The sequence below is a fragment of the Phalacrocorax carbo genome, chromosome 6 (genome assembly GCF_963921805.1).
Source record: "Phalacrocorax carbo chromosome 6, bPhaCar2.1, whole genome shotgun sequence".
Lineage (NCBI taxonomy): Eukaryota > Metazoa > Chordata > Aves > Suliformes > Phalacrocoracidae > Phalacrocorax > Phalacrocorax carbo.
In genome coordinates, this window is record NC_087518.1 from 29,606,568 (window position 1) to 29,631,789 (window position 25,222).

The following is a 25,222-nucleotide window of genomic DNA, read 5'->3' on the forward strand; positions in this document are numbered from 1 at the left end:
GAAACTTTCAGCAAATTAGGAGGCAGATCATCTCCAATGTATTGTAACTTACTGAGTTAAGAGATTAAGCAAAAAAAAAAAAAGGTGGTTCTATTTCATTTAATTCCCTGCTCTCTACTTCCCCCTCCCTCCCCCCAGTATTACCAGTAAAAGTAGGAAAAGTTATCTCTGCTTTTGGATTTGGGACGGTTCTGGACATATTCAGCAATCCACTTAAAATTCCTACAATGAATCAGTAAAGAATATTCTCTTCAGGGCTGTTTTACTGATTTCTGATGCAGTCCAGCTGAGTTCGAGAAACTAATTGCTATTTAATTAGCAGTGGTTTTGCTGATTGTAATAGTCATTATTAATTCATTTTGTCTCATGCATAATTTTCCCTTGTTTTGGTCAGAAAGTTATCCTTCTTCCCCCCCCCCCCACCCTTTCTCTTCCTCACCTCCCACCCTATTATTGGAAGAATTCCTGAATTCCTTAAATCTTTATTTTTATTTATTTTTATAGTTCTCCCCAGGTAGCTGGAGTTCCTAGATTCAGATTTGGACCCCCTGAAGATATGCCACAAACTAGCTCAAGTCATTCTGATCTTGGTCAGCTTGCATCACAAGGAGGTAATCCATTTTTGCACTTTCTTTTCCATGGTTCATAGTGTGAAAGACAAATAACACAGGCGATAAAATATAATTCTGCTTTCAGGTACTTGTTGAAGTGTGGAAACCTATGACTGTTAAATAATTGTCAGCAGAGAGAGACTAACAAAGTAAAAAGGTGTTTCCTTCAAGCTGCTGCGCTTCTATTTGTAATATGGTTTAAAAAGTGGACTGCTTCTGTGCGTAGGAACAACAGGCTTGAGAAACAGAGAAGCTGAAATTTTGTGTAGGACAGATTGCCTGCTGAGTGCAAGGAAGTTCATTTAGGGAGAAATTAAATTTTGTAGGAATGGCTTTTTAACTTTAATTTTACTGTTGATTGTAGCTTTCCTGTAGTAAAATAATAGGGGAAAACAGAAAATGCAAAGAAACCTTTGGGAATTATCCTTGCCTGCTAAGAAACAGCCAGGCAACTTGTCTATATGGTTATTGCTCTTGTCCTGAATCAACCCCTTTCCCCTGCATCCCTGCCAGCATGGAACAGTATGCTGTTCTTTGAAGAAAGCTAACAGCAAAATAATGGCATAAGAAAAGGATGAAAGTAAAACAAATAAAAATACTTTCAGCAAGGTTTTACCTTACAGCTCTGGCAGTAAGTCAGACCAGTTTAAAATAAAAAAAATCTCCATATGGATTTCATCAAGTGCACAGAGAGAAGTCAGTTAATCTGGTTTCAGCTGGCTATTCTAATTGTCACTAAAACTTTGTGTTGCAGGTTTAGGAATGTATGAAACCCCACTATTCCTTGCTCATGAGGAAGAATCAGGTGGTCGTAGTGTTCCCACAACACCATTACAAGTAGCAGCACCAGGTAAATGGCAAGAAATTTGCAGACTGAAGTAGCGGTTGGAAACCTTGACTTTTCGGAAAAGAATTATATTATTGTTCTTACAGTGCTTATTGCTACGTGAGGCATATTCAGTAGCCCTTTCCCCAGCATGCCTAAGTTTTCCATGGATTATCTGGGGGAAATTCAAACTGACTCGATGTTTGTTCAACTGCCTTTCCTGTACAGTGACAGTTTTTACTGAAAGTGCATCGGCTGACGCTTCAGAGCATGCTTCCCAGTCTGTTCCAATGGTTACGACATCTACTGGCAATCTGTCCACCACTACGGAGGCTGGAGCGGGTGATGATGGAGATGAAGTTTTTGCAGAGGCAGAATCTGAAGGGTAAACTATGACTTGTTTGGTTCGCTAAGACTTGATGTCATGTCGCTTGTAATGATTTGTTTTCCTCCAAGTGTGTCTGTGATTCATTTTCAATTTAACCTATTCTGGTAGGAAGGACAGCTCAAACAGGATGTAGTAATTTCGCAAAGTAGTACAATCTGACCTTTTCATTTTAAACCAAAGATTTTCCTCTGATTTTCTTCTGATTTAACATAGCTAATACAAAAGTTAAAAAAAAAAAAACAGATTTCTGTATTTTTTCAGAATGCAGAGGGCTCTGTAGTAGTCAGGCATCTGCTAATAGGGAACAGGTATTTCCCACAGGTTACAAGTTTTAGTTATCATCTTCTAACAGTTTTTATATACTAATCAAGGTAAATAAAATGTATACCAAAAAGTGATCTGCATTTACACTAAATTGAATGTTTAATTTTTTTCCAGCCCTGTAATGCTTTTTGGTTTTTCGTCTTTTGAAGACAGAGTCAAAATAACTTAGGTGTTGCATCAGTGAGTGATCTTTAGGCATAACCAGTGTGGTCCCTGTACTTCATTCTTTCCCTAGCTAAACTTACACACCACCATCACACTATATCTTTGAGTTACTTAAATAGCTTCCATGACCTTCTCTGAAAGACAGTTAGTATGTTGAATATGCATCTGGAGTTGGGCTGCATATCAAGGAAACCACGTTGTTATTTTCCTGAAAGCCAGATAAATCTCTCATGATTGGGGCAGGGAGGAACATGACAAAACAGAATAAAACCCATGAGAATTTCTGGGAAAAGACGTTTGCATAGGAATCTTTCTGTTCCAAGATAATGCTTTTTTCTCCTGAGCTTTTTGAAACTATGTGAATATGCTTACATGTTTTTCCTCCCTCTCCTCCTCATCCAGAATTACTTCAGAAGCAGGCCTAGAAATTGATAGCCAGCAAGAAGAAGAATCTGTTCAAGCATCTGATGAGTCAGACCTGCCTTCAACTAGTCAAGATCCTCCTTCCAGTTCATCTGCAGGTATGGGATAATTGCTGGAAGCAGTTGTTTCATACCATTTCCTTAAGCATAGGAACTTTTGGATCAGCATCGTGCACTGCTGATAGCCAGGATACACAAAATAAGACAAAACTCTTGGAGTGAGATCACCTTTTCATGCCTATAGTCTTAACAGCAAGTTTTACTTCAACTGCAGTAACTAAAGTAGGCTGTGGCAGGAGCAACAGTTATTGATACTTTGGTGATTCTGTCCACTGTTACGTTTGATGTCAGATGTAAAAATATATTTTTTCATTCACTAACATCATCAAAGAACAGTAATTAAATCACTGAGTTACCAGTTTACCACCAGGCATAGGTGATGAAAGAAGTGCCAAACTTGCTTGTTTTGAGGCTTTTATTTATATCAGAGAAGATGTCAATGAAGTAAGGATGCACCTTCATGGTTTTAAAGTAAATTCATGTGCATAATGCGTATCAAATCATGTAAACCTTAACAATGAGAAACTGTACTAGGCACAGACATTCTTTCGTGCATTTCCACTTCACAGACACAAGCAGTAATCAGCCTAAGCCATTTCGGCGTGTCAGACTTCAGCCACCAACATTAAGAACTGGTGTTCGTGGTCGTCAGTTCAACAGACAGAGGGGTGAGTTCGTGGTTGCTCAAATTCAGACTCTTTCTTTAAAACAAGGTTGTTAGTACATTCTTTCGTTGGGGACAATATATGAAGGGCTACTTTATACGCCTATGTTTGCTTGCAAGACCTCAAATAATACAGCATCCCTGCCCTCACTTTCAATATGTTACTCTAAGAGCTCTGTAGTTTTGTTCTCGTATGTTAGTCTGAGCGTTTTTTAGATAGGCAAACCTTCTTATGCAGCACTGGGTTCTTATCAATGGAGAGAAAGTAAAGTGCAGTAGATCTTAAACTTCACAAATTTTTAAAAGCTTTTAAAAAATGTTAGGACATAAGTTTAGAAATCTTCTGGTTTTAACATTACATATCAGTTTCCCATTTGGTACGTGGGAATTCCAGTTATCTCACTATGTCTCACACAGATTTTATGTTAAAAAAAAAATTTATGCAAGTCTTACTGATTTTTGTAATTCAGTATAAACTATGACAATAAATTGTTGTTTTCAACTTCTGTGTTAAGAAAAATCCTTAGATTAAATATATTCAGTTTGGCATTATTTTAGCATTGTAGAAGACTTGATAGTAGCATTGAAATATAGATATCTGGTGTTTTAAAGAAAAAAAAGTGAGGAGGTGGACCTAGGACTGATTTTCTTTCTAGTCTGTCATCATTTCTTTAATAAGAAAAGGGAGGGATCAACTGATTTCAAATATGGTAAGAATGCTGTGCTTGTTCTTTTGGCACATTATTTTAAATGACGGAAGTAGAACGTATCCGTATCGCCTGGCTCTAGGGGAGGAAGGGGGAGCTTGAATTTTACCAGAAAGGAAGTGCTCCACTGCAGTAGCAATTCCTTACGGATCGATGAAGTATCACGTGTACCAATGGCTTTATTAAAAGGGTGAAAAGTATTTCTATTAATGCATTTGTTTTCTTTCCCAACACAGGTGTAACTCATGCAATGGGAGGCAGAGGAGGCCTGAACAGAGGAAATATTAGTTAAAGGATCTGTAAAGTAATTAACAGCTGTGTATACAAAAGTGCCAGTTCGCCTGTGGTTGCTATAGCTATAGGTTGCTATTGCTTTAAGCCAGGGCTTAAAGCAGCATTTTATACTTAGATTTGCGTGCACACATTTCAATGTCTTTATTAATAAAATTAGACAAAATGTCAGCATTCAAATGGCATCTTTTTTTTAAAATCCTCTGCTGTGCATCACTTGCTAGGACAGTTGTACCAGTCTTTGGATACAGTCTTTCCTGTGAGAGCGGTAACAGGTCTTGCTATTCTTTTGCCGACATCCAAACTGTAGTACCGATCTGAAATGAAGATATGTCAGAATTAAATTCCAGAAACCACATTTAGTATGTGGAAGGAATCTTGAAGTTAAAGCCTTCCTTTTAATTTCATTTAGAGATGAATAACAGATTTTTCATTCCACATACATAGACGGAGTTGAGAGGCTATAACAATGCATTTTTGTCCTCAACTTTATTTTTTACATGTCCTTCTTTGTGTTCAGGTAAGTTTTACAGTACTGCTAATAATTAAATCTGCCCCAAGAACAGGAAGACTGTAACAAGAATAAGAATACTCTTATACTGCTACTTATATGTAAGAATATTCTTATACTGCTAGAACACAAATAGTTGTAAGAATTTGGAAATAAGTCAAACTAGAAAGAAGACAATCCTACACTGACCACAGAAGTGGGAACTCTGTGGTCCCCAAGTGTCAACTAGCCTATGTTAAGGTTAGTAAGTAGATCATGCAGGCAGAGACTTACTTTAGTATCCTGTTTTTGGATACGGCTAGTTCTTAGAGCTTTTTTTTCTGAATAATCCAGAAAATTCTGAGGAATGCTTTTACATGATCCTGGCTAGAGGGAAAGGATCTCCCTGATCTACAATCATGAGTAACTTTTTTCTTATGGAGCAAAATGGTTCCTGTCCCTCCCATTTCTGTTTTGTCGGAAACATCGTTCCATGGAAAGCCAGTGACAAAACTATCAGTGTACAGCGGTACAAGGGTTTCACTCTCATTAATATAATATGTTAGGTCTTTTGTCACTTTAGAAGCCTGAACTCTTATGGCAATGCATTCCATAACTGGCTAGTTTGAATCATTGTACCCTGTTGCTGCTAGTTGTCTTGTAACTATTGATGTTTAATACATCTCTTGATTACAGGCAACGTTTTAATTCTCAGGACTTCTTAGTAGTGCTTAAACTTAGTCTTGAAGAATCACAGGCAGTAACCTCACACTTTGGAAAGCTCAGAGATAGATGGACTTCTTTCTTTCCCATCCCTTAGTCTTTTGAAAAGTATAGTAACTTGCATTAGCTTTAACTTACTGTAGGAGAAGGCATAATAATCATAGCCATCTGGCTTATTGTAGTTCGGTAGTGATATAGTTGAATGAATTACTTTTGGGAGCCCTCTCCAGTAGGCAGTCATTTTGATTTCCTTACGCAAAACTCCTGCAAGCAAAAGAAAACTTAAGTTAGGAGGTGTCACAGTTTGTCTGCTGTAAGCTGTCGTTTGCTTGTATCATCTACAGCAAGCAAGATCTATTGGATTAAAAAAATTTTAAAAGTGCTATATTAAAAAAAAAAAAAACAAACAGAACAGAATGTTGTGTTTCAGAAACGACTATGATTAAAATGGTTGTGTAAAAGAAACTTAATAAACGTAAGTTACCAGATGGATATGGGTTGACTCTGACAGTCTGAATAACGGTTGGCATTTGTACTGCACGTTGAAAGCGTCTCCGTATTACAAGCCTTGGGACATAAGCTGGATATCTTACGGTAAGCTGGGTTCTTCTTTGACACTTCTTGACTGGTTCTTGTCTGTACACATACTGTTGCATGTTGCCATCTGAAATAGACGTTTGTTTTATTTAAAAAAGAAAAGAAAACCCACCAGCTAGATCAGATATGAAAGTGCAGTTGATACCATATCACATGATATCTGTATCACACACAGGAAGTCAATAGCATCATTTTAATGCGTCTACAGCAGTTGCAGCCTTCAGCTTTTTATATCCATCCCTACATTATGAAGTAAAAGGCTTGCTCTCTAAATCCAACGTGTGCTTCTAGGTGTAGCGATACCTCCTGCAGGCTCATTACAGTTACTGTAGTAAGTCCAGTGCCAGGGGAGCTGCTTTTGCTCCCGGCATTCCTATTTAGCAAGGAGAGGGTAAGACCATGATGTTAAGCTGTGTGAGAGGACAGCTGGAATCTGGATAAAGATTGCATTTCTTCAACCTCTGCTTCTTAAATTCAGATAACAATTCTTATGTTGGCAGTACATCATTCACACAAGATAAGGAACTTAAGATATGGAATAAGAAATGGGGATTGAGATGGCTATACATAGTTACGATCTAGTAAGGCAAAAGCCTTCCATTCTCTAACTTAATACTAAAATAGTTTTACCACCAGATAGAACTTATTTTACTGCTTGTCCACCAAGATGCTGGTTCTGTCCCTTACAGTCATGTCCATTTTAAAATGCACTTAATACTTTAATACAAATTTTTAAAACTTCAGGCTATTTTTTGACCACCTAGTGCACTCTGACATCACTTAAGTTTCTGGTTTTGAAAGAAAGATGTCTTTCAGTCAGGAGAAACGGTGTTTTATTCCTGACTAATGCAATTCAAGCACCTTTTGATCATCTGTGAACTTCTGAAATATAAGACATACCTTTTTTGATAAAATAAACAGATTCTGGTCTGTTGTTGTATCTTGCCACAGGGAGGGTTGCTACTATTTTCCCACTTAGCCCTGCAAATCCATTCGCAAGAGGTTTGGGATAGCCTTTATCCATAACGCCGTTAGTGAAACGCCAGTATAGGGGACCCTAATGATTTAAGGAAAAAGTGAGCTTTAGAGGAAATTCATTCTTGGTAATTGAGCTTCAATGCAAATGCAAAAAATAATCATAACACTAGTTTTTTGATAACTATGTTGTAAAACTGACTGGAACTGCTCCTCCTACATCCACTAAAAACAGGAAAAAAAATACTACAATTTCTTAAAGTATCTCTGCAGTCTTTTACCACAGCCTTAGAGTAGGAATAGAATATCTTAGAAATGAACTCTTAAGAGTGGTTACTGAACAAAGCTGTTTGCTTTCTAAATCTCTAAATTTGCCCAGGTTGGGAAAACTGCCTGCATACCAGGACTGAGGGATTAATTGGGAAATAACTGTATAATATCTTTAATTAGGAGCTAATTTAGGCTGTGTGTGGGCAAGGGAAGGACATGATAAAATACCCCTATTTTGAAGAGTTGGATTTTTTTTTTTGAAGCATGGCTTGCACATAAATTTTACTCAGTTATTCTGTCAGTGCTTTGTCTCCTGGAAATTACAGGGGGGAGAGAAACAACTGAACTGAGTTTTTTCCCTGATAAGCACTATCTCAAGGCAGACAAGGGGCGGCCAGGGTAGAGACGCTTCACCCACAGTGTTTCAGACCCACCGTGCTCTTTGAAAACACCGTTTGTTCTATGAAATGAGCAATGTAGGGCCAGAGCCCCGCAGAAGAGGAGCCTTACATTGCTGCATTTCAAAACCCACACCTTTTTTTGAGGTGACCACCTGCCCCCGCGCCCTCAGTCGCGCTTGCTCCCCAGAGCGAGGTGGGGGCACCCCACCTTGATAAAGAAGGTCTTGCCATCGCAGTTGCACCTGGTGAAGACGGCATCAATGGGTGACGGGATGCCCCAGCCATCGCTGATCCGGCGGGGGCTGGTCGTTGGTGGGCTCCTGCCGTTCAGCAGCCAGTAGTAGTGACCTGTGCAGCAGGAGGAGACATGGTAAAACACGCGGGGACTGACAGATAGACAGGCAGACAGACGCATGGAGAAGGGCACTTGAAACGAGGATCCCACTCCCGTCTTTCCTTGCCTCTGCCCTCAGGACGCAGCTGAGGGGGTAAGGCTGGGGATGGGGGGAGCTGCTGGGCCTCCCAGGTTGCTTTGTGCAACCTCGGAGGGCTGAAGAGGCTCGGGGTGGCCGGGGCCAGCCTACCTCGGAAGACGGCCAGGGTGCCGTTTGGGAGGGCCAGCATGCCGTCCGCCGGCTTCCCGATGCACAGGTCCTTCTCTGCAAAACAGTGGCTTGGGTTAAACATTCAACAGAAAGTGCGTTACCTCCCCTGCCCGCCGCCAGCAGCACTGTGGCTGGTGAGTGAGCGTGGTCGCTTGTGTCAGGCGATGGTCAGGGCTCTCTCATTCAGGCCTCTGCCTGGCCCTTGTCATGCAAAGGGTTTAATCACTCAATTGAGAGATATTCTGGGAAAGTTTGGCTCTCGTGGTTTGGTCCCAGGATTGCAAGACCAGCCGTTTACCTGACTAGGTACAGATATCATCACTTATTTCTTACCTGAGTACCTGTATTTCAGAAAAAAAGCCCTATAAATGCATCGTATGCTATGTTCCTAATCCAATTTCTTAATGCTCCCATATATTTACTTGATGCTTCTCCAAGCTGCTCTGGTGGCTTCCCTTCGCCCTCCTTATTTCTTAAAAAAAAAAAAAAAAATTCCCTTTACTTTCAGTTAAATATAAAGGAAGGATGAGTCTGTTATGGACAAAAATCCAAGTATTTTCCACCTAAAAACTGGTTTTTTTCCAAAATGTATGTCAATATATGATGGAAAAATTGCCCAAGAACCTAAGGGCTATATCTGATTAAAATGTGAGGACATGAGAAAATGTTGTGGCTAAAAGCACAGAGGAAAGAGAATACAAGGAAAAGACTTCTTGCCTGTCCTGTGTGACATTTTTTGTATATGATTGTAAAATGGCAGGTTCGGTACCATGTGTAATGCATATTCAGCCTGACTCCCTAGCAATGTTTTCATGGGACTTAGAAACGTATCTTTTTCTGTCCTTGACTTCTTGTGTTTGCACCTTCCACAGTACTTACAGCAATCGGTTTTGGCTGGGCCAATAGCTGAAACAAGATCACACTCTAAACTACATGGAGAATTTCCATAACAACACAACTGAAAACTGAGATAGCCGCGTTCAGGGTGCCGGCAGCTGTAGCACCATGGTCAGGGTTGACCATCAGGACAGGAGTGCCATGTTCTGCTAGATAGAAAGGTCTTGCATGTCCCTTACTCATGTGTTTTGTTGTGCTCCCTGGTTGAGTTATTGGTGCTTTTATACCTACGGGAATGCAATTACCTTGTGATTCTCTAGTTAAAATTGGCAAGTCCAAAGTTTGTATTAGAGGCTTGTTGTTTATCTCAGGCTCTTCTTTTACTGGCAGAGTTTCAGGGTCCGATGGATGAGGCTCTTCTCTTGTGTCAGTAACTTCCTGGAAATGTATAGTTGGCTTGGATGTCCCTTTAGAAACAATAAACATTTCTTCTATTGTATCTTTTTTACCTCTTGTAGTGGATTCTTTGGTAACTGTAGTTTCCTCTTCCTTGTCAATACTGGGGGTCTTGTCAGTGGCACCTTCCATTTCTTTTTCAGGTGTGATGCTAGTTTCTTTGCTGGGTACTACCTCTTTTTTACCAGCTGTTGTTGTACCTACAACAACACACGTAGTACTTGTGCTCTCTTTAGCTGCTGCTGTTACAGTCTGCTTAGTTTCCATAGTTGTGTCCCTTACAATCTCCCTGGGTTTAGCAGTTGAACCCGTTTTGGCAGTTGCTGTCAACACAGTGGGCTTGGGCATGGGAGTTGTAGCTGCTGCAGCTGCTGCTGTTACAGTTGCTGGTCCCACAGGGCTTTCTTCGTTTTTAGCTGTTAAAGTCTCTTTTGGTATGGGGATCTTGTCTTGTTTAGCTGGGGTTGCTTCTTTTTCTGCAGCCATTGTTGCAGTCTTTTTGTCTGCAGTACTTCCTTCTGATTCAGCTGCTGTAGTGACAGCTTGCTTGGCTGTAGGAGTTGTATTTGGAATATTGTCCTTACCTTTCAGAGAGTCACCTGGTTTATGTGTTCCTCCTGTAGCTACAGTAGATGCGTTTTTCCTACTTGATGTTATTAAAATGTCGTTAAGCAGAGTAGTTTTGTCTTTCTTGGGCGTTGTTATCTCTTTGTTCACCGTGGTTGTTTCTAATTTACTCGTCTGCTCTTCATTTATAGGTGTACTAACAGTGTTAGCTGTTGTTTTGTCTTTTTTATCAGTTATTGTTACAATCTCAGTAGTCCCAGCTGCAGGCACAACTATCCTTTGTACTGCTGTAGTCCCGTCTTTTGCAGTTGTACTGGTTGCTACTTTGGGTGCAAGAGTTGTCATTTTCTTCTCTGCTTTTGTTTCTGAAACCATTATGTCTGCTTCAGGTACGGGTGTTTCCTTCTTAGTTGTTGTGAACACCTTGCTGCTTTGAGTGGTCATGGCTTTTTCAGCAGTTGTTACTAATCCAGGGGAAGTAGTTGTCACTTCAGTAAGTGTTCTCTTCTGTATGGCAGTGGTGTCAGCCTCAGTGGCTTCAGGAGGAGTACCCTTGATCTTCGGCAGGGTGGGAGAGTTTGCCTTGGTTGCTGGTGCCTCTGGGGTGCTATCTTCAGGTTTGGGGGTGGTGGGAGAACCTGCCTTGGTTGTTATTGCCTCTGGGGTTGTGAGCTCAGCTTTGGGGGTGGTGGGAGATTCTGCCTTGGTTGTCAGGGCCTCTGTGGATGTGTCTCCAGATTTGGGTGCGGTGGGAGACTCTGCCTTGGTTGTTGGCGCCTCTGGGGTTGTGTCTTCAGGTTTGGATGTGGTGGGAGACTCTGCCTTGGTTGTTGGTGCCTCTGGGGTTGTGTCTTCAGGTTTGGATGTGGTGGGAGACTCTGCCTTGGTCGTTGGCACCTCTGGAGTTGTGTCATCAGGTTTGGGGGTGGTGGGAGACTCTACCTTGGTCGTTGGTGCCTCTGGGGTTGTATCATCAGGCTTGGGGGTGGTGGGAGTGTCTGCCTTGGTTGTTGGTGCCTCTGGGGTTGTGTCTTCAGGTTTGGGGGTGGTGGGAGACTCTGCCTTGGTTGTTTGTATGTCTGGGGTTGTGTCTTCAGGTTTGGGTGTTGTGGGAGAGTCTGCCTTGGTTGTTGGTGCCTCTGGGGTTGTGTCTTCAGGTTTGGATGTGGTGGGAGAGTCAGCTTCAGTCACTGGTTCCTCTGTGGCCTCAGGAGTCATGTCTTCAGTCTTAGGAGTTGTGGGAGAGTCTGCCTTGGTTGTTGGTGCCTCTGGGGTTGTGTCTTCATGTTTGGATGTGGTGGGAGACTCTGCCTTGGTTGTTGGTGCCTCTGGGGTTGTGTCTTCAGGTTTGGGGGTGGCGGGAGACTCTGCCTTGGTCGTTTGTATGTCTGGGGTTGTATCTTCAGGTTTGGGTGTTGTGGGAGAGTCTGCCTTGGTTGTTGGTGCCTCTGGAGTTGTGTCTTCAGGTTTGGATGTGGTGGGAGAGTCAGCTTCAGTCACTGGTTCCTCCGTGGCCTCAGGAGTCATGTCTTCAGTCTTAGGAGTTGTGGGAGAGTCTGCCTTGGTTGTTGGTGCCTCTGGGGTTGTGTCTTCAGGTTTGGGGGTGGTGGGAGTGTCTGCCTTGGTTGTTGGTGCCTCTGGGGTTGTGTCTTCAGGTTTGGATGTGGTGGGAGACTCTGCCTTGGTTGTTTGTATGTCTGGGGTTGTATCATCAGGTTTGGGTGTTGTGGGAGAGTCTGCCTTGGTTGTTGGTGCCTCTGGGGTTGTGTCTTCAGGTTTGGGGGTGGTGGGAGAGTCAGCTTCAGTCACTGGTTCCTCTGTGGCCTCAGGAGTCATGTCTTCAGTCTTAGGAGTTGTGGGAGAGTCTGCCTTGGTTGTTGGTGCCTCTGGGGTTGTGTCTTCAGGTTTGGGGGTGGTGGGAGTGTCTGCCTTGGTTGTTGGTGCCTCTGGGGTTGTGTCTTCAGGTTTGGATGTGGTGGGAGACTCTGCCTTGGTTGTTTGTATGTCTGGGGTTGTATCATCAGGTTTGGGTGTTGTGGGAGAGTCTGCCTTGGTTGTTGGTGCCTCTGGGGTTGTGTCTTCAGGTTTGGATGTGGTGGGAGAGTCAGCTTCAGTCACTGGTTCCTCCGTGGCCTCAGGAGTCATGTCTTCAGTCTTAGGAGTTGTGGGAGAGTCTACCTTGGTTGTTGGTGCCTCTGGGGTTGTGTCTTCAGGTTTGGATGTGGTGGGAGAGTCTGCCTTGGTTGTTGGTGCCTCTGGGGTTGTGTCTTCAGGTTTGGATGTGGTGGGAGAGTCAGCTTCAGTCACTGGTTCCTCCGTGGCCTCAGGAGTCATATCATCAACCTTAGGAGTTGTGGGAGGGTCTGCCTTGGTTGTTGGTGCCTCTGTGGCTTCTGGGGTTGTGTCTTCAGGTTTGGGGGTGGTGGGAGAGTCAGCTTCAGTCACTGGTTCCTCCGTGGCCTCAGGAGTCATGTCTTCAACCTTAGGAGTTGTGGGAGAGTCTGCCTTGGTTGTTCGTGCCTCTGTGGCCTCTGGGGTTGTGTCTTCAGGTTTGGATGTGGTGGGAGAGTCAGCTTCAGTCATTGGTTCCTCCGTGACCTCAGGGGTCATGTCTTCAGTCTTAGGAGTTGTGGGAGAGTCTGCCTTGGTTGTTGGTGCCTCTGTGGCCTCTGGGGTTGTGTCTTCAGGTTTGGGGGTGGTAGGAGACTCTGCCTTGGTTGTTGGTGCCTCTGGGGTTGTGTCTTCAGGTTTGGGAGTGGTGGGAGACTCTGCCTTGGTTGTTTGTACATCTGGGGTTGTGTCTTCAGGTTTGGGTGTTGTGGGAGAGTCTGCCTTGGTTGTTGGTGCCTCTGGGGTTGTGTCTTCAGGTTTGGATGTGGTGGGAGAGTCAGCTTCAGTCACTGGTTCCTCCGTGGCCTCAGGAGTCATGTCTTCAACCTTAGGAGTTGTGGGAGAGTCTGCCTTGGTTGTTGGTGCCTCTGGGGTTGTGTCTTCAGGTTTGGGGGTGGTGGGAGACTCTGCCTTGGTTGTTGGCACCTCAGCTGTTGTGTCTTCATGTTTGGGGGTGGTGGGAGAGTCTGCCCTGGTTGTTGGTGCCTCTGTGGCTTCTGGTGTTGTGTCTTCAGGGGTGGGGTTGGTGGGAGAGTCAGCTTCAGTCATTGGTTCCTCCGTGGCCTCAGGAGTCATCTCTGCTTCTGAAGGGGTGATGGTAGGGTCTGCCTTGGTTGTTGGTGCCTCTGTGGTCTCATGGGTTGTGTCTTCAGGCTTGGGTGTGGTGGGAGAGTCCGCCTTGGTCGTTGGTTCCGCTGTTGTCACAGGGGTGTCTTTCTGAGCCACAGTGTTCTCTTTGGTAGTAGTTGCTTTTGTGGTAGTAGTTGCAGTAGTTGGTGAACTGGGTTTTGGACTAGATGTAGTTGCTTTGATTGGTGTGGTTGTATCAGGGTGTTTTTTAGTTGGTGTAGGAGTGATCACCTTGTTTTCCAGTCCACTCTCAGTATCTACAAGAACAAATATATATGAACTTAAGACACTGGAATTGCAGTGCATGCACTTTTTGCATATTAATTTATTATACCAATTTGAAATAGCTGCTTATCTTTTGAATAGCAGTAGTTGGTTTTATGGTCTTTGTTCTAAAAGCTTTCTGTGTTAAACTGCACTAAATTAGCCTTAATGTGATTGAAGTTTTTATTTAAACTAGCAAAAAAAAAAAAAAGAAATAATATGTGGAAACCTAAGTTAAATTAATAAATGCCAGTTTGTGGACTTAGGTAACTCTCAAAAGATAAATAATGTAGAAGAGCCAAACTAACCTGACTGGGTTAAATGTGAATTCCTTTTGTCTGCATGGGACTTTGCAGCAGATTAGCTAAATTTTAAGTAATCCTTTTGGCTAACCTGTTGTAACTCTGAGAGCAGTGTGCAGATTCTAGTTTGGTGTTTGTAGGTGAGGCTAATTGGTGTTTCCATCCTGTTGTATGGAAGGGGAACCACACTATAAAATATAGTCCTTCTAATGGGACACTTGCCTTCTCAGTCCATTCTTTTATTTGTTCCTCTGGCCTTAATTATAACGTGGCCTGCTCTGATCACCTGGACTTGAAGGAGAGAGTTAGGGAAACTTTCAGAGTACAGACACCTGACTGCATCTCCTACTGTATCTTTATACCTTGAACGTTTTTCCTCTTTGTGATTTACAGCTTTAAGACTCTCTTTACTTGTATATGTAGTTATGATGACTTAAGTACAATTGTTACTATAGCTATATTCAGCAAAAACTAACAGTAAATGTTTCTGCATTTTAGTCTCTCCACTGAGTGTTATCTCTGTGACGTTTTGCTGTTTAATTCCATTTTCACGTAAGTTTGTTTTTTTTTTCTGTGATTCCTGCTGTGTTGCTGAATTGGCTTTTGTTTCTTGAAAACCTGAGAAAACCAAGTGCAGCATCGTGTGATTTGGGACCATGTTGTTCGGCTTTTGAATAAATCTAAAAATCTAAAAAGATCTGAGCTATTGCTCATGGTCGCAGCCTGATGACTGTTAGCAGCAATGACGCAGTGTGTCTCCCAGCAGACTGGAAGAACTTATAATACTGCAGTGTGAGAAATAATCCCTGTGTAAATGTAGTGTAGAAACACTGCAGTATAAGCAGAGCATTACAGAATAGGTTTTCCTCCTGCCCAACATGTCTGCAGTACCATAAACCAAGTGGCAACCTGTTAATGGTTATTTGAATTTCCTTAATTTTGTTTCATTTGACATGCTATATTGAATTTTGTGATAATAAATTGCCACAGTGGAAAGGTTAGTAGTCAAAATAAAAATTAAAAAATATAAGGATTAAAATATTGGCCAAAATTTACTTCTAGTCTCATTTCATACTTGTTACTTCAGGTTTCAAATTCAAACTGATCTCTCAAGTTATCACTTAAAAAGCTGGAACAGAATATCAAAGAACACGGGAAAGCAACATATTTTCCATTCAGAAAAAATAAATTATGTGTGTTTTCTGAAGTTGCATGAGGCCTGGTGTGATTAAAGCTACAGAAACCTGCTAGGAGACTTTCCTGTCCTGGTCCTGCCAATTCATCACTGTCCTGAAATACAACACCCTTCCTGTTCCAGCCGTGGACTTGGTCCAAAACTGACAATGGTGTGTAACGTAATTTTGGAAGAAGTGTGTGAAAATCCGATAGAGACACAGGAGACATCGCTACACTCCAACATCTGTGTTAAGTGAACTCTCCAAAGTCAGTATCCTGAGGTCTAGGTGAGGTAATTAGTTTATAAACCAAGCAGTTCCAAGCTTGGTAACTGTCTGGTAATGTCTCGCATCGGTTTCCTATTTCCAGAGCAAGAAAATGGTCTTTAATGTTCCTTCAGGTAACACCCATCCTGTTTCATTCATCTGCTTTCCTACCTTCCATAACTTCATGGGGCTGTGTTACTTCCTCTGGCTTCTTTTCCTCATTTACTGATGACCTCTTAGATGTTAATTTGTTTGCTGGGAGAGTCTCAGGTGGTGGCTTTTTTGTGTGTGCTGAAAGAAATAAAATAATCTGTTAATAGAAGTGTTTTTTATAGGTGCTTGGTGTCAACTGTATAAGAAGAAAGTGATTACAAAATTTCAGTGACCATCTTCTATATAAAACTAAGTTTCTTCCTATCTGTAGGATTCTTTAGAGTATTATTCAGGGGAAAAAAAAAAAGAGGAAAAATACCCTTTGGATCCCTAAGTGTTTCATCACAGATGGGAGAAATGTTTTTTTCCTAGAAATGTGAGGTGAAGCATTCTTTGCTAACGTGAATTTTGAGGTGGGAAAAAGATTAATTCTGAGTGGAGCTCTACATTCTGAAAATTTGCCTAATGTTTTTTGCCAGCTTATGTTTTTGGCTACAGATGTCCTGGGGCTAACTCACTATACTGTATCTCTGAGAGCTACCATATTAGCCAAGCATTTACTTTGGTAATCCCCGGACAATTTAGTGATATTGTAGTTCTTCAGACATTCTTCATTCTGCACATAAGTGATCATTTCAGAGAGATGTCTTAAAAACAATTGTTTCCTTGAAAGAGACAAAAGGTATAAAGTAGACATGGACCAAAGAAACAACGCGAGGTCTATGTTTTAAGATAATTTCTAGTAGGTTGAGTTTTAGGAGAAACTGGATGTTTGTGTTCAGATTTTCCAACTCTGAAGATTGCATGGAATTTCACTTGCATCCAGTATGAGCCATAAAATACTTTTTAATTCATTGTTGGGTAAAATTATACAACTGGAAGTGAAACCCTCTCTTCCCACTAGTGTAGCCTTGTAGAAGAATATTGTTAGTTGTTGAAAAAGCTTGATGGATCTCAGGGTACCTGCAGGACCTTTTTGATCCAACTAAAGGAGCTAGTAACTGCCATAGATATGTGTAATAAGCTTTTTACAAAAGGATTAGTACCTTTGTCTAATAAGTTGATGAATATAGGATCAAAGGATTTACTTTCATAGCAAGCTAGTGCTCAAAGCAAGGAAGGTTGCGTGTTGAACTGTATCCTGGAGCTTTTATTGAGAAAGAAATTGAATAAAAACTCTTTGGAAGCTGAATCAGCTTTCAGAGGACTCAGTGAGAGGGGAGGGAGGAATGTTTGATCAATCCTTAATTCTGTGTGTGTGTATTCAGGGGATATAGGGCTTCTAGAGGATAGGAAAGATATACATTATAAACTTAGTTCCACTGTACAGAACAAAGTGTTTAGAAGATGCAGAATCAGCAAAATGAAATTTGACTGCATGGCCTCAACTTATTGCATTATTCCAACAGTTTTAACAGGTTTCTAAGTTACTCATGCATAGCAAAAATACTAAAATACTGAGTATAGTGGTAGCCTGGGTTTTGGGGTTTTTTGTTTGGTTTTGTTGATTCTTTGGACAAAAATTAATGGCAAAGCTAAGTAACTAAAATGCTAGGAGAAACTCTAAGGTTATGAGCAGTTGGTTAACTTTTCATTATATCTGAACTAAAGAACAGGTGAAACTGCTGTCTTTTTTGAGTGTTCATGCATTAAACTCCAGCAGAAAGACAGGGGTGTTAAGCAACCGCAAAGGCAGCAAATTCACCTCAAGACACTTATAAGACACTTATCCTCATCTAGACATCCAGTCAAAAAATTGCTGAATATGGAGTCTATTTCAGTATAAATTACTATTCAACCAGCTCGCAAAACGAAGCTGCTATACCAGCACTTGGGGACTGGGAGTGGTTGGTAAAATGAACCAAATGATAATCCGTAATGCTCATCTTGTTTGTTAAACTGTACGCTCTGAAAATTGGCTGCCTTGGAGGTTGTCTGGTCTGTGAATGCAGCAACCTGGTGCCAAGCCATATTTGCCAAGTGTGTTCACAGAAATGAATTTAAGTTCATAAGTAGCAGAAAGCTTAAGGACATTATGAAATTCAACATATTCCTTTGGTGTTTTCTAGACTAGAATTTAATTGCTAGTGTCATTAAAGTTATGTGAAGGTGAAACTGCTCCTTCAGATCTGTGACTTCGTGTCCAATTAACAAAAACCCATCAGGTTCTGCAGTGAAGGACAGAATAAACAGAAGTGACTGTGGGTCAGAGGAATCCTTCCCTGAACTGTAGTTGCAGGCTAAACATTAAATGTGCATTTTCTTAAAATTCCTCTTGCTGCAGTGTTGAATGTATAACCACTTCTGACCAGGCAGATCCTACAGTTCCTCCCTCTTGCCCCAGAGGATGGGTTTCTGTCCTTCAATTCTATTACCAATGTAACTTAAGTAGCATGAGTGGAAATGCACACGCAAAACCTGGCCTTACGTACAGTATTCGGGGTGACAATTCTGATTGTAAATTAGAGTGTTAGTGTGAAAAGAGGCTAAGGCAAAATAAAACTTTCCCCCCATAATCTGTATCTTTGTGATGGCTTCCTGTACGCATCTACCTGTATGAATCCGTAAAGTGTTCTTGCTTGAGCAAATGGCCAATTTATTTTTTTAAATTAGGTTTTGTTATTTCTGCTTTTTGTTCAGCAGCTGACTTCTTGTGTCCTAAGGCTCCTTGTAAGTAGCCAGTAAGTGCTGATGCTGACTGCTGGTGATGTTAGAGAAGAATAGTAAGTGGTGCAGAATATCTGTGGTATAGAAATGATAGCAAATATTTATGAAGTCCTTGCCTCTTAGTTCCTGTTTGCTGGGTTGTCATGCTGTGGATATACTAGCAAAAAAATTAGATTGGCTGGCTGAATTTTATGGAAAGATTCAGTTCAGAACTAATGTGAGTAGCTTTAACGACAAAGCATGCACAGATAATGATTTACGATAACACAAAGCATCTATGTTTAAATTATTACATCTAGGAAAAATATAGTGATAAAGAAATTTCTTACCCTTTTTACAGTGATTTGCATAATCTGGGCAACATTTGCCATATCTTTCACAGTCTTTGTCACAATCACATTCTCTTCCTCTTTCGAAGACTTCAAAGCAACGTCCTCTGCAGGAGGCTGCTGCATAAGGCAGAACAAGAGAGTCAGTATTTTTGGCTAGCTCACACATAACACTGGGACCTTTCTACAGTGAAGTCATTTGCTTAAGCTGATGTAAAGAACAGCTTCAACAAATCAGGTGGTTATTCTGGTCTGATCCACAACTTGTCTGTGTAATTGTGGGTTTTGTATCAGGCCATACAACCAGAACTGCACTTTGCCATTGCCGTATATTGAGATCATTTAGAATTTAGAGTGGAATAAAATGCGACCCCAGAGTTCACTTTAGCTAGGTCCCATCCTGTTTCCCTAATCTCAAGAATAGTATTTAAATTCTGGGTTGGGTCTTCACAAAGGTGTTCATCGGGGTACCATTTTGCATCAAGAGCGATGTGTCTACCAAAGCATTTCCAAAAAAGGATTTACCTAAATAGGTCATGACCAAATGGACCTGGTGTCTCCGCGAAAATACCGCACCTTAACTGTGTGAATGAGTTAACGAAGTTACACAAAGTGACTATTCTTGAAATGTTATCCCAGTCTATTTAATACGGTTTTTAAATTAGTACTAAAGGAGCATCTACCATGTTTTGACATGATTAATATCCACATGTTTTTAATAATTCATTATTGGTTAACTTCTGATAACTTCAGTTACTATAGTACTTCTGTTTCATATCAAATAATGACCAAGTTGTTTTGGAAAGTGTGTGCAAAGCTATTACAGACTTCAGCAAAACATGCTTGCTGTATTTTTCAAGGACAAAATTTGACCCTAAACAGTTACATTACATTACAATCTAATATATATTATCATTCAGTAGTACCTTTAATAGGTACTTAGTGAACTGTTAAATCAAAATTATGATGTTAGACCTCAAGTGGATACTTCTGGAGGATGCTTAGCCTCTCACAGAATTGAGCCAAAAATTAACTATCACCTGGTATTTCCAGAATTTGCCATATGATCTGTTATTCCTGTCCTGTATCTTTTCTGTACATTAAGTCTCTAGTGAAGTCATTGTCTTCATGGTACACAGGGCATAAAGTAATATTTTACAATTAAATAATAATCTAGCAAAATTAGGATTACTGTATAGGCCGGTTCAGAACACCAGTGTAGATATGGAGTGAGTCTGCCGATGCCCATGGATTCATCCCATATGCATAGGTGAGAATTGGTTTTATTTTATGATGTTAGGGCAGATTTTATTCATAAGCAATGTCTGACATTTCTCTAATTTAGTCAGCATCAATTATACGTTAACTGGGCAACAGTCCTTAGTCAGACTGCCTGCATCCCTTAAGGATGGTGTCTGCTGTGCTTCAGTCAGTGATTCAGTGTAGAATAGGGGCGACTTCCTCTAGCCTTAAACATTTTATTAAATGTTATGTAGATACCGAATAAATTTAGAATCTGGCCCACAATAAATAAATAGCCTACATAATTAAAATGTCTTTCAGTTATGAAAAATGCTGATGTCCCCTCACAAATCAAAATCAGGATGGGGAAGGTTGAAGTGTGTTTCAGGGGTGTGTGTCAGAGCAGCAGGATTAGCATTTTAGGGAGTGCTGCACCTGCATTATGAACAATACTCAGCCGGTATTGCTGGATCTAAGAAATCTTATCTTACACCTGTAATCTTACTAGAACTACAGTGGAGTGTAACGAACGGCAGTTATCTAAATCACTGGTATTTTTGACAATGGTGATTCATAACCAAATGTTTTTTAACCCTTAGTAAACCAGTTTGAAATAACCTGTATTTATTTACACTATAGAGTTTTGAGTATAAATAAAGCATATAAAAAAAATACTAGTCCACCCATCTTTTCCATCAAACCCTGGACATTGTTCTGATCCAGAGGCAATTTCTGTCTATGGAAGGACACCCTGTGACTTTGGGTCAGACCCTACTGTCTCCACAACTCTTAAATTTGAGCTGGAATGTCCCAGAATTTCTTCCTGGAAAACCCTGAATTTGTTTTACCTTTTTTTTTTTTTTTTTTTTTGTGTAAGAGACAAACACATAAAGTACAAATGTACTAAGGAGAAGAAAACAAGCAGCAGGCAAACTGTTTCCCTGCTCTGCTCTTCTGAGAAGCAAAATCTTTTTCTCTGCGATAATCTGTGGTTTTCTTTGAATGGGTTGCAAGAGGTTATCACTGGGTTTTCGAGGGGGAGAACAATACATGTATGAGAGGAGGACAAGGACACAGCAAACTAAGAGACATGTAAGCATTCAGAGGAGAGACACTGGTGTGTGGTAGGGAGTTGGAGCAAATGGGAGGGGAAGCCCTGCCGATAGGAATTGGCTGTGTTTGGGAACTTACCCACTGTGCAGACTTTCTTGAAGTCAGGGCAGCACTCCATGTAGTGTTGACAGTTAAAATCACAGTGGCAGTCATGCTCTCTAGAATACCCTTCCCCACATCTCCCTGTACAGCTTGATATATCTAAAATCACACAACACTGGTGTAAACATTGCCATGCCAAAATGGTACGTAAGGAAATGCTGAATGGCAAAGTAGTAAGATTTATCCTTTTTTTCTGCAGAATGCCATTTCTTCACTCAGTATTGCAGAACCTGTGGGCACGGTGCAACAGCTCGCAAGGGCATGCGGATCAGAGGTTTGCTCTGAGGAAGTCTGAGGGTCAGCAGCAGCGTGCTCAGGTTAGAGGCTAACTTATCTTGGCTCTCCTGAAGATTAATGAATCCCTGAGGACTGGTTCAGTAATATGGCATCACCAGTTCTGGCATCCAAACTAGCCCATGCAGTTTTGTCTTAAGCAGTATATCAGCCAGGCACTATATTGTTTTGCAGATTTAGTCTCCGTCTTAATTCACCTGCACCGCCATACCTGACAGACTCATTTTACTTTTTGTAATGTTCTACATAATAACAAAATAAAATCAGTTTATCCTGCAAATTGGTTATAATACATACAGGTCCCCAATGCCATATTTACTGGCAGTTTTAAAAATCTGCCTGCCGTCTAAATTATTTTTTTCGCTGAGGTCAGAGAGGAATTTAGTATCAGTTCTGAGGTTAGGATCTAGTCTTGCAAACTTCTATAAAGTACCTTCTGTTTATTAATTAGGAGATCACTTATTAGCAGAGTAACATAAAAGTTCATCCCACAATGGCTTTACTGCCAGACTGCTGCAGTGTTGGAAAACACTAGACAGTAATAAATGGTGCAGGTTACAAGTGATAAGCAAGACGTCAGGAGGTCTGGTTTCAAGCTGCATGTATTCAAGCTTGGCAGCAGTTTGTTACCTCCTACTGCCAGATCAGATATTCACCCTGGAACAACTCCCCTTCCTACGTTAAAGCTCTACTAACATAACATGCCTACAGCTTCTTCTGGAAATGAAAATGTAGGACCACAAGTGGCGTGCCCCTAAATACGAACAAAGCTAAACAATCAGCAAGCTAAAACAGAGTTAGAATAATCAGCTGAAACATTGAGGAACAACAAGAAAATAACAGGAAATAACATATAACACGACATGACACCAAAGACAATATCTAACAGCACACACTCCACATGTGTGTGTATGAAGGAACACCATGGGATAACAAATAATTTTATATATTGTGATTTTCAGTAGTTAGGTATAAAGTTTGTTACCACTTCTTTGCAAATAATGAAGTAGGTCTAGGGAATAAATGCAGAAGTTAATGTACTTGAGTTAATGCGCTCTTAATAGGGGAGTTAAAAAGATAAACTAGGCATCTTCCTTTATGGATACTTGTCCAATATATTGCACCTTCTTCCCTTAGGGGAAGAAAATATAGATAAGTCCAAAAGGTAACACCTTATCATTTGTTTATTTCTTTTAAGTTTATGACTTGGAAGTTACAAAGCTACTAAGGAAAATGCCTAAATGGTTCCAGCTGCTGTTGACAAGACTCTTAATTTTTGCTGAAAATAGCAGGAAGGATCCCATCAGCTACAGAGTGTGTACTGTCAGACTGCCCTGCAGGTCAAATCTGACATCTGTTGTGCCCTGATGAGTTGCTCAGATATGCAAATGTTATGCTTTCTAGTATCAAGTAGTAATAAATTATATCTATAATAAATATAATAAATTATAATTATTACCAGAAAGTAATACACAATGTTATCACTATAACAACTTGATAGCTACTTGAGAACTCTGACAGCACCGCACTGCCAGGCTGCAAGTTCTTCTGTTTCTTCATAACGGCATTACTTTAGTTAGAAATCAATTACAGACCTTTGAAAGTAAATAAAAATCTGTAGTATTACACAAATAATAGCCAAAACTGGCCTCAGTCATGGTAACAATAGTGCATTTAATGGCAAAGCACTTGGCATGGTATAGACATTCCTTTCCATAAGCCTACTGTATTTAAATATTTCTAACCAAATTATGTTGATATTGTAATTTTAGATTCTTCCCTGAATCATACTGCAAGTCAGTTGGTCTAAATCTGTCAGTCTGAGGGCAACAGGATCTGTAGAATATGTCTACAGAAAAAGAAGCAGGTGCATATACATTTTGCGCGATATTAATATTTATATGTTATTCCTCAAAAAAAGAGGACCATACTGATCCAAAGTATTCAATGATAAAACTGAATCATAAAGCCTGTCTGAATAAAGTTCTAGAACTTAGTATTTTTATGAAGATGCAGTTGAAACATTCTTAGTATTTGTCAGGTGTCCTAGACACCCTTCCTTTGACTTTGTATGTTACAGTACCTTCAGAAGACACTTCTTGAATCAAGGACAGTGAAAGGATCACCAGGGATACACAAAGTATGTTCCATACGATCATTACTTTCAGGTACGACATCATCCCTAAAAAGAAATAGTCTCACATAACTACATGCAATTCAATTAATCAGATCATAATGTAAAAAAGAAATTGCAGTGCGTATCTTTATACATAATTCTAATTTAATAACAACCTAAAATTAATACTACAGTTATTCAAGGACAAATTGCTAATATAGAATTACTCTGTAAATTCTCTCTTGGTTATTAGTCAATTAGCTGTTCATTTTTGTAGTAAGACTAGGAATATTCATTGTTAACAATTAACAGAAGCAATTTTTTGCAGAATTCTATTATGTGAAAACTACAGTCACAGTCTTCTCCTTTTAACGTGGATGAATTTCAGTGCCAGAATTTCTAAGGTTATAATACTGATAAATATAAATGTAAAGTAAAAAAAATACTGTCAAAACATTAGTTATTAAGCAACATAATTTTATAGACAATAGTCTATCATTGAAATATTAGTGTTTGAATATGTCAAATGGGAATGTAGGATAAAAGTAAATCTTCATTCAAAAGGAAAACTTGTCTGGTTTTTCTGTTCCTGTTCATCATTTTCCTATTCAAGAAGAGCACTTTGATCAAAATGCTCAGAGTAGAGATAGTTATCACACTTACCTAACAAAGAAAATGTCTGCTCTCAGCGATGTTTCAGATGTCTTATATATTGCTTTGTAACTATGCTAGGGTTAACTAATTAGCTTGTTAAACAAAACCGCCAATGACAGCTTATGACAGCAAACTTTCCACATGAGTTGGAAGAGGTCCCAGATGACTAGACTAACACAACATCTGGAAAATACTCACATTAAGAAAAATGATTACAGAAAAAACTAAATAGGCACTTACTAGTCAAAACACATTTTGATTACTAAGTGAAATGAACAAATAGTCCTGAATGCATCTGGAAGGCATTAGATATTATTGCATAGCAGTAACAAATCATTATATCAAATGCTGAGTGTATTTTCTTTCCTGTCAAATGTAGCTTAGGTGATAGTAGCCTAAAATTGTGCAGTAGTATCTGCTACTGATGGTGTATCTTCTCCAAAAAGTTTTGAGATCTAATTTGGGCAGACATAAGTAATTCTATAGTTCTGCACTGAATATATAGTACTTTTCCCTGCACTGAATGGAAATTTTGCCAAGGTATTGGCTAGAAATCAAAGAATTCAGTCAAATCTCAAATTTATTAAATATATTATGTCATGTGTAAAAAATGAATGAAAGAGACTTAAATTGTTTCAATGGTCTTTGTGTTTATTGGTCCAGATTCAGGGTACTGGAAATGGTTATTTGCAACTCTTTCTCAGAGCTAAAGGAGGTTTCCACTGAAACTTTTGATGTTCCTGATGCTCAGAGTTTGGGGGGGGGGGGAGATTTTTTTATTCAGAAACTATCCTAATGGCCAGAGAGCTTTGATACTTCTGTCTTATGATATTACTTGAATCACGAAGTAATTCTGTAATCCGAAAATAATAAATATGGTATAATATGTACTGATCCCAATGGAGGAAAGCGCTTAAGCATGAGC

General features: G+C 40.2%; 2 protein-coding genes across 4 annotated transcripts in view; one reads left to right on the forward strand and one right to left on the reverse strand.

The window, feature by feature from the left end:
* TPR (translocated promoter region, nuclear basket protein) overlaps window positions 1-4,629 on the forward strand; it is a 42,540-nt gene extending 37,911 nt beyond the window's left edge. For all 3 annotated transcript variants that reach the window (XM_064454365.1, XM_064454366.1, XM_064454367.1), the window contains exons 46-51: window positions 505-611; window positions 1,366-1,461; window positions 1,666-1,822; window positions 2,717-2,835; window positions 3,366-3,464; window positions 4,404-4,629. In XM_064454365.1, the coding sequence (XP_064310435.1) occupies window positions 505-611; window positions 1,366-1,461; window positions 1,666-1,822; window positions 2,717-2,835; window positions 3,366-3,464; window positions 4,404-4,459 (634 nt within the window). In that variant the 3' untranslated portion in view covers window positions 4,460-4,629. The remainder of the gene's footprint in view (window positions 1-504; window positions 612-1,365; window positions 1,462-1,665; window positions 1,823-2,716; window positions 2,836-3,365; window positions 3,465-4,403) is intronic.
* A 42-nt stretch (window positions 4,630-4,671) lies between these two features.
* On the reverse strand, window positions 4,672-23,701 carry PRG4 (proteoglycan 4). Its single transcript, XM_064454368.1, has 10 exons — window positions 23,611-23,701; window positions 18,777-18,896; window positions 15,799-15,918; window positions 9,662-13,876; window positions 8,499-8,573; window positions 8,123-8,262; window positions 7,169-7,325; window positions 6,156-6,335; window positions 5,810-5,935; window positions 4,672-4,775 (listed from the first exon to the last, which is right to left on the reverse strand). The coding sequence occupies exons 1-10, from the start codon at window positions 23,684-23,686 to the stop codon at window positions 4,672-4,674; spliced, it is 5,313 nt and encodes a 1,770-aa protein (XP_064310438.1). The 5' UTR covers window positions 23,687-23,701.
* Window positions 23,702-25,222: the final 1,521 nt, after the last annotated feature.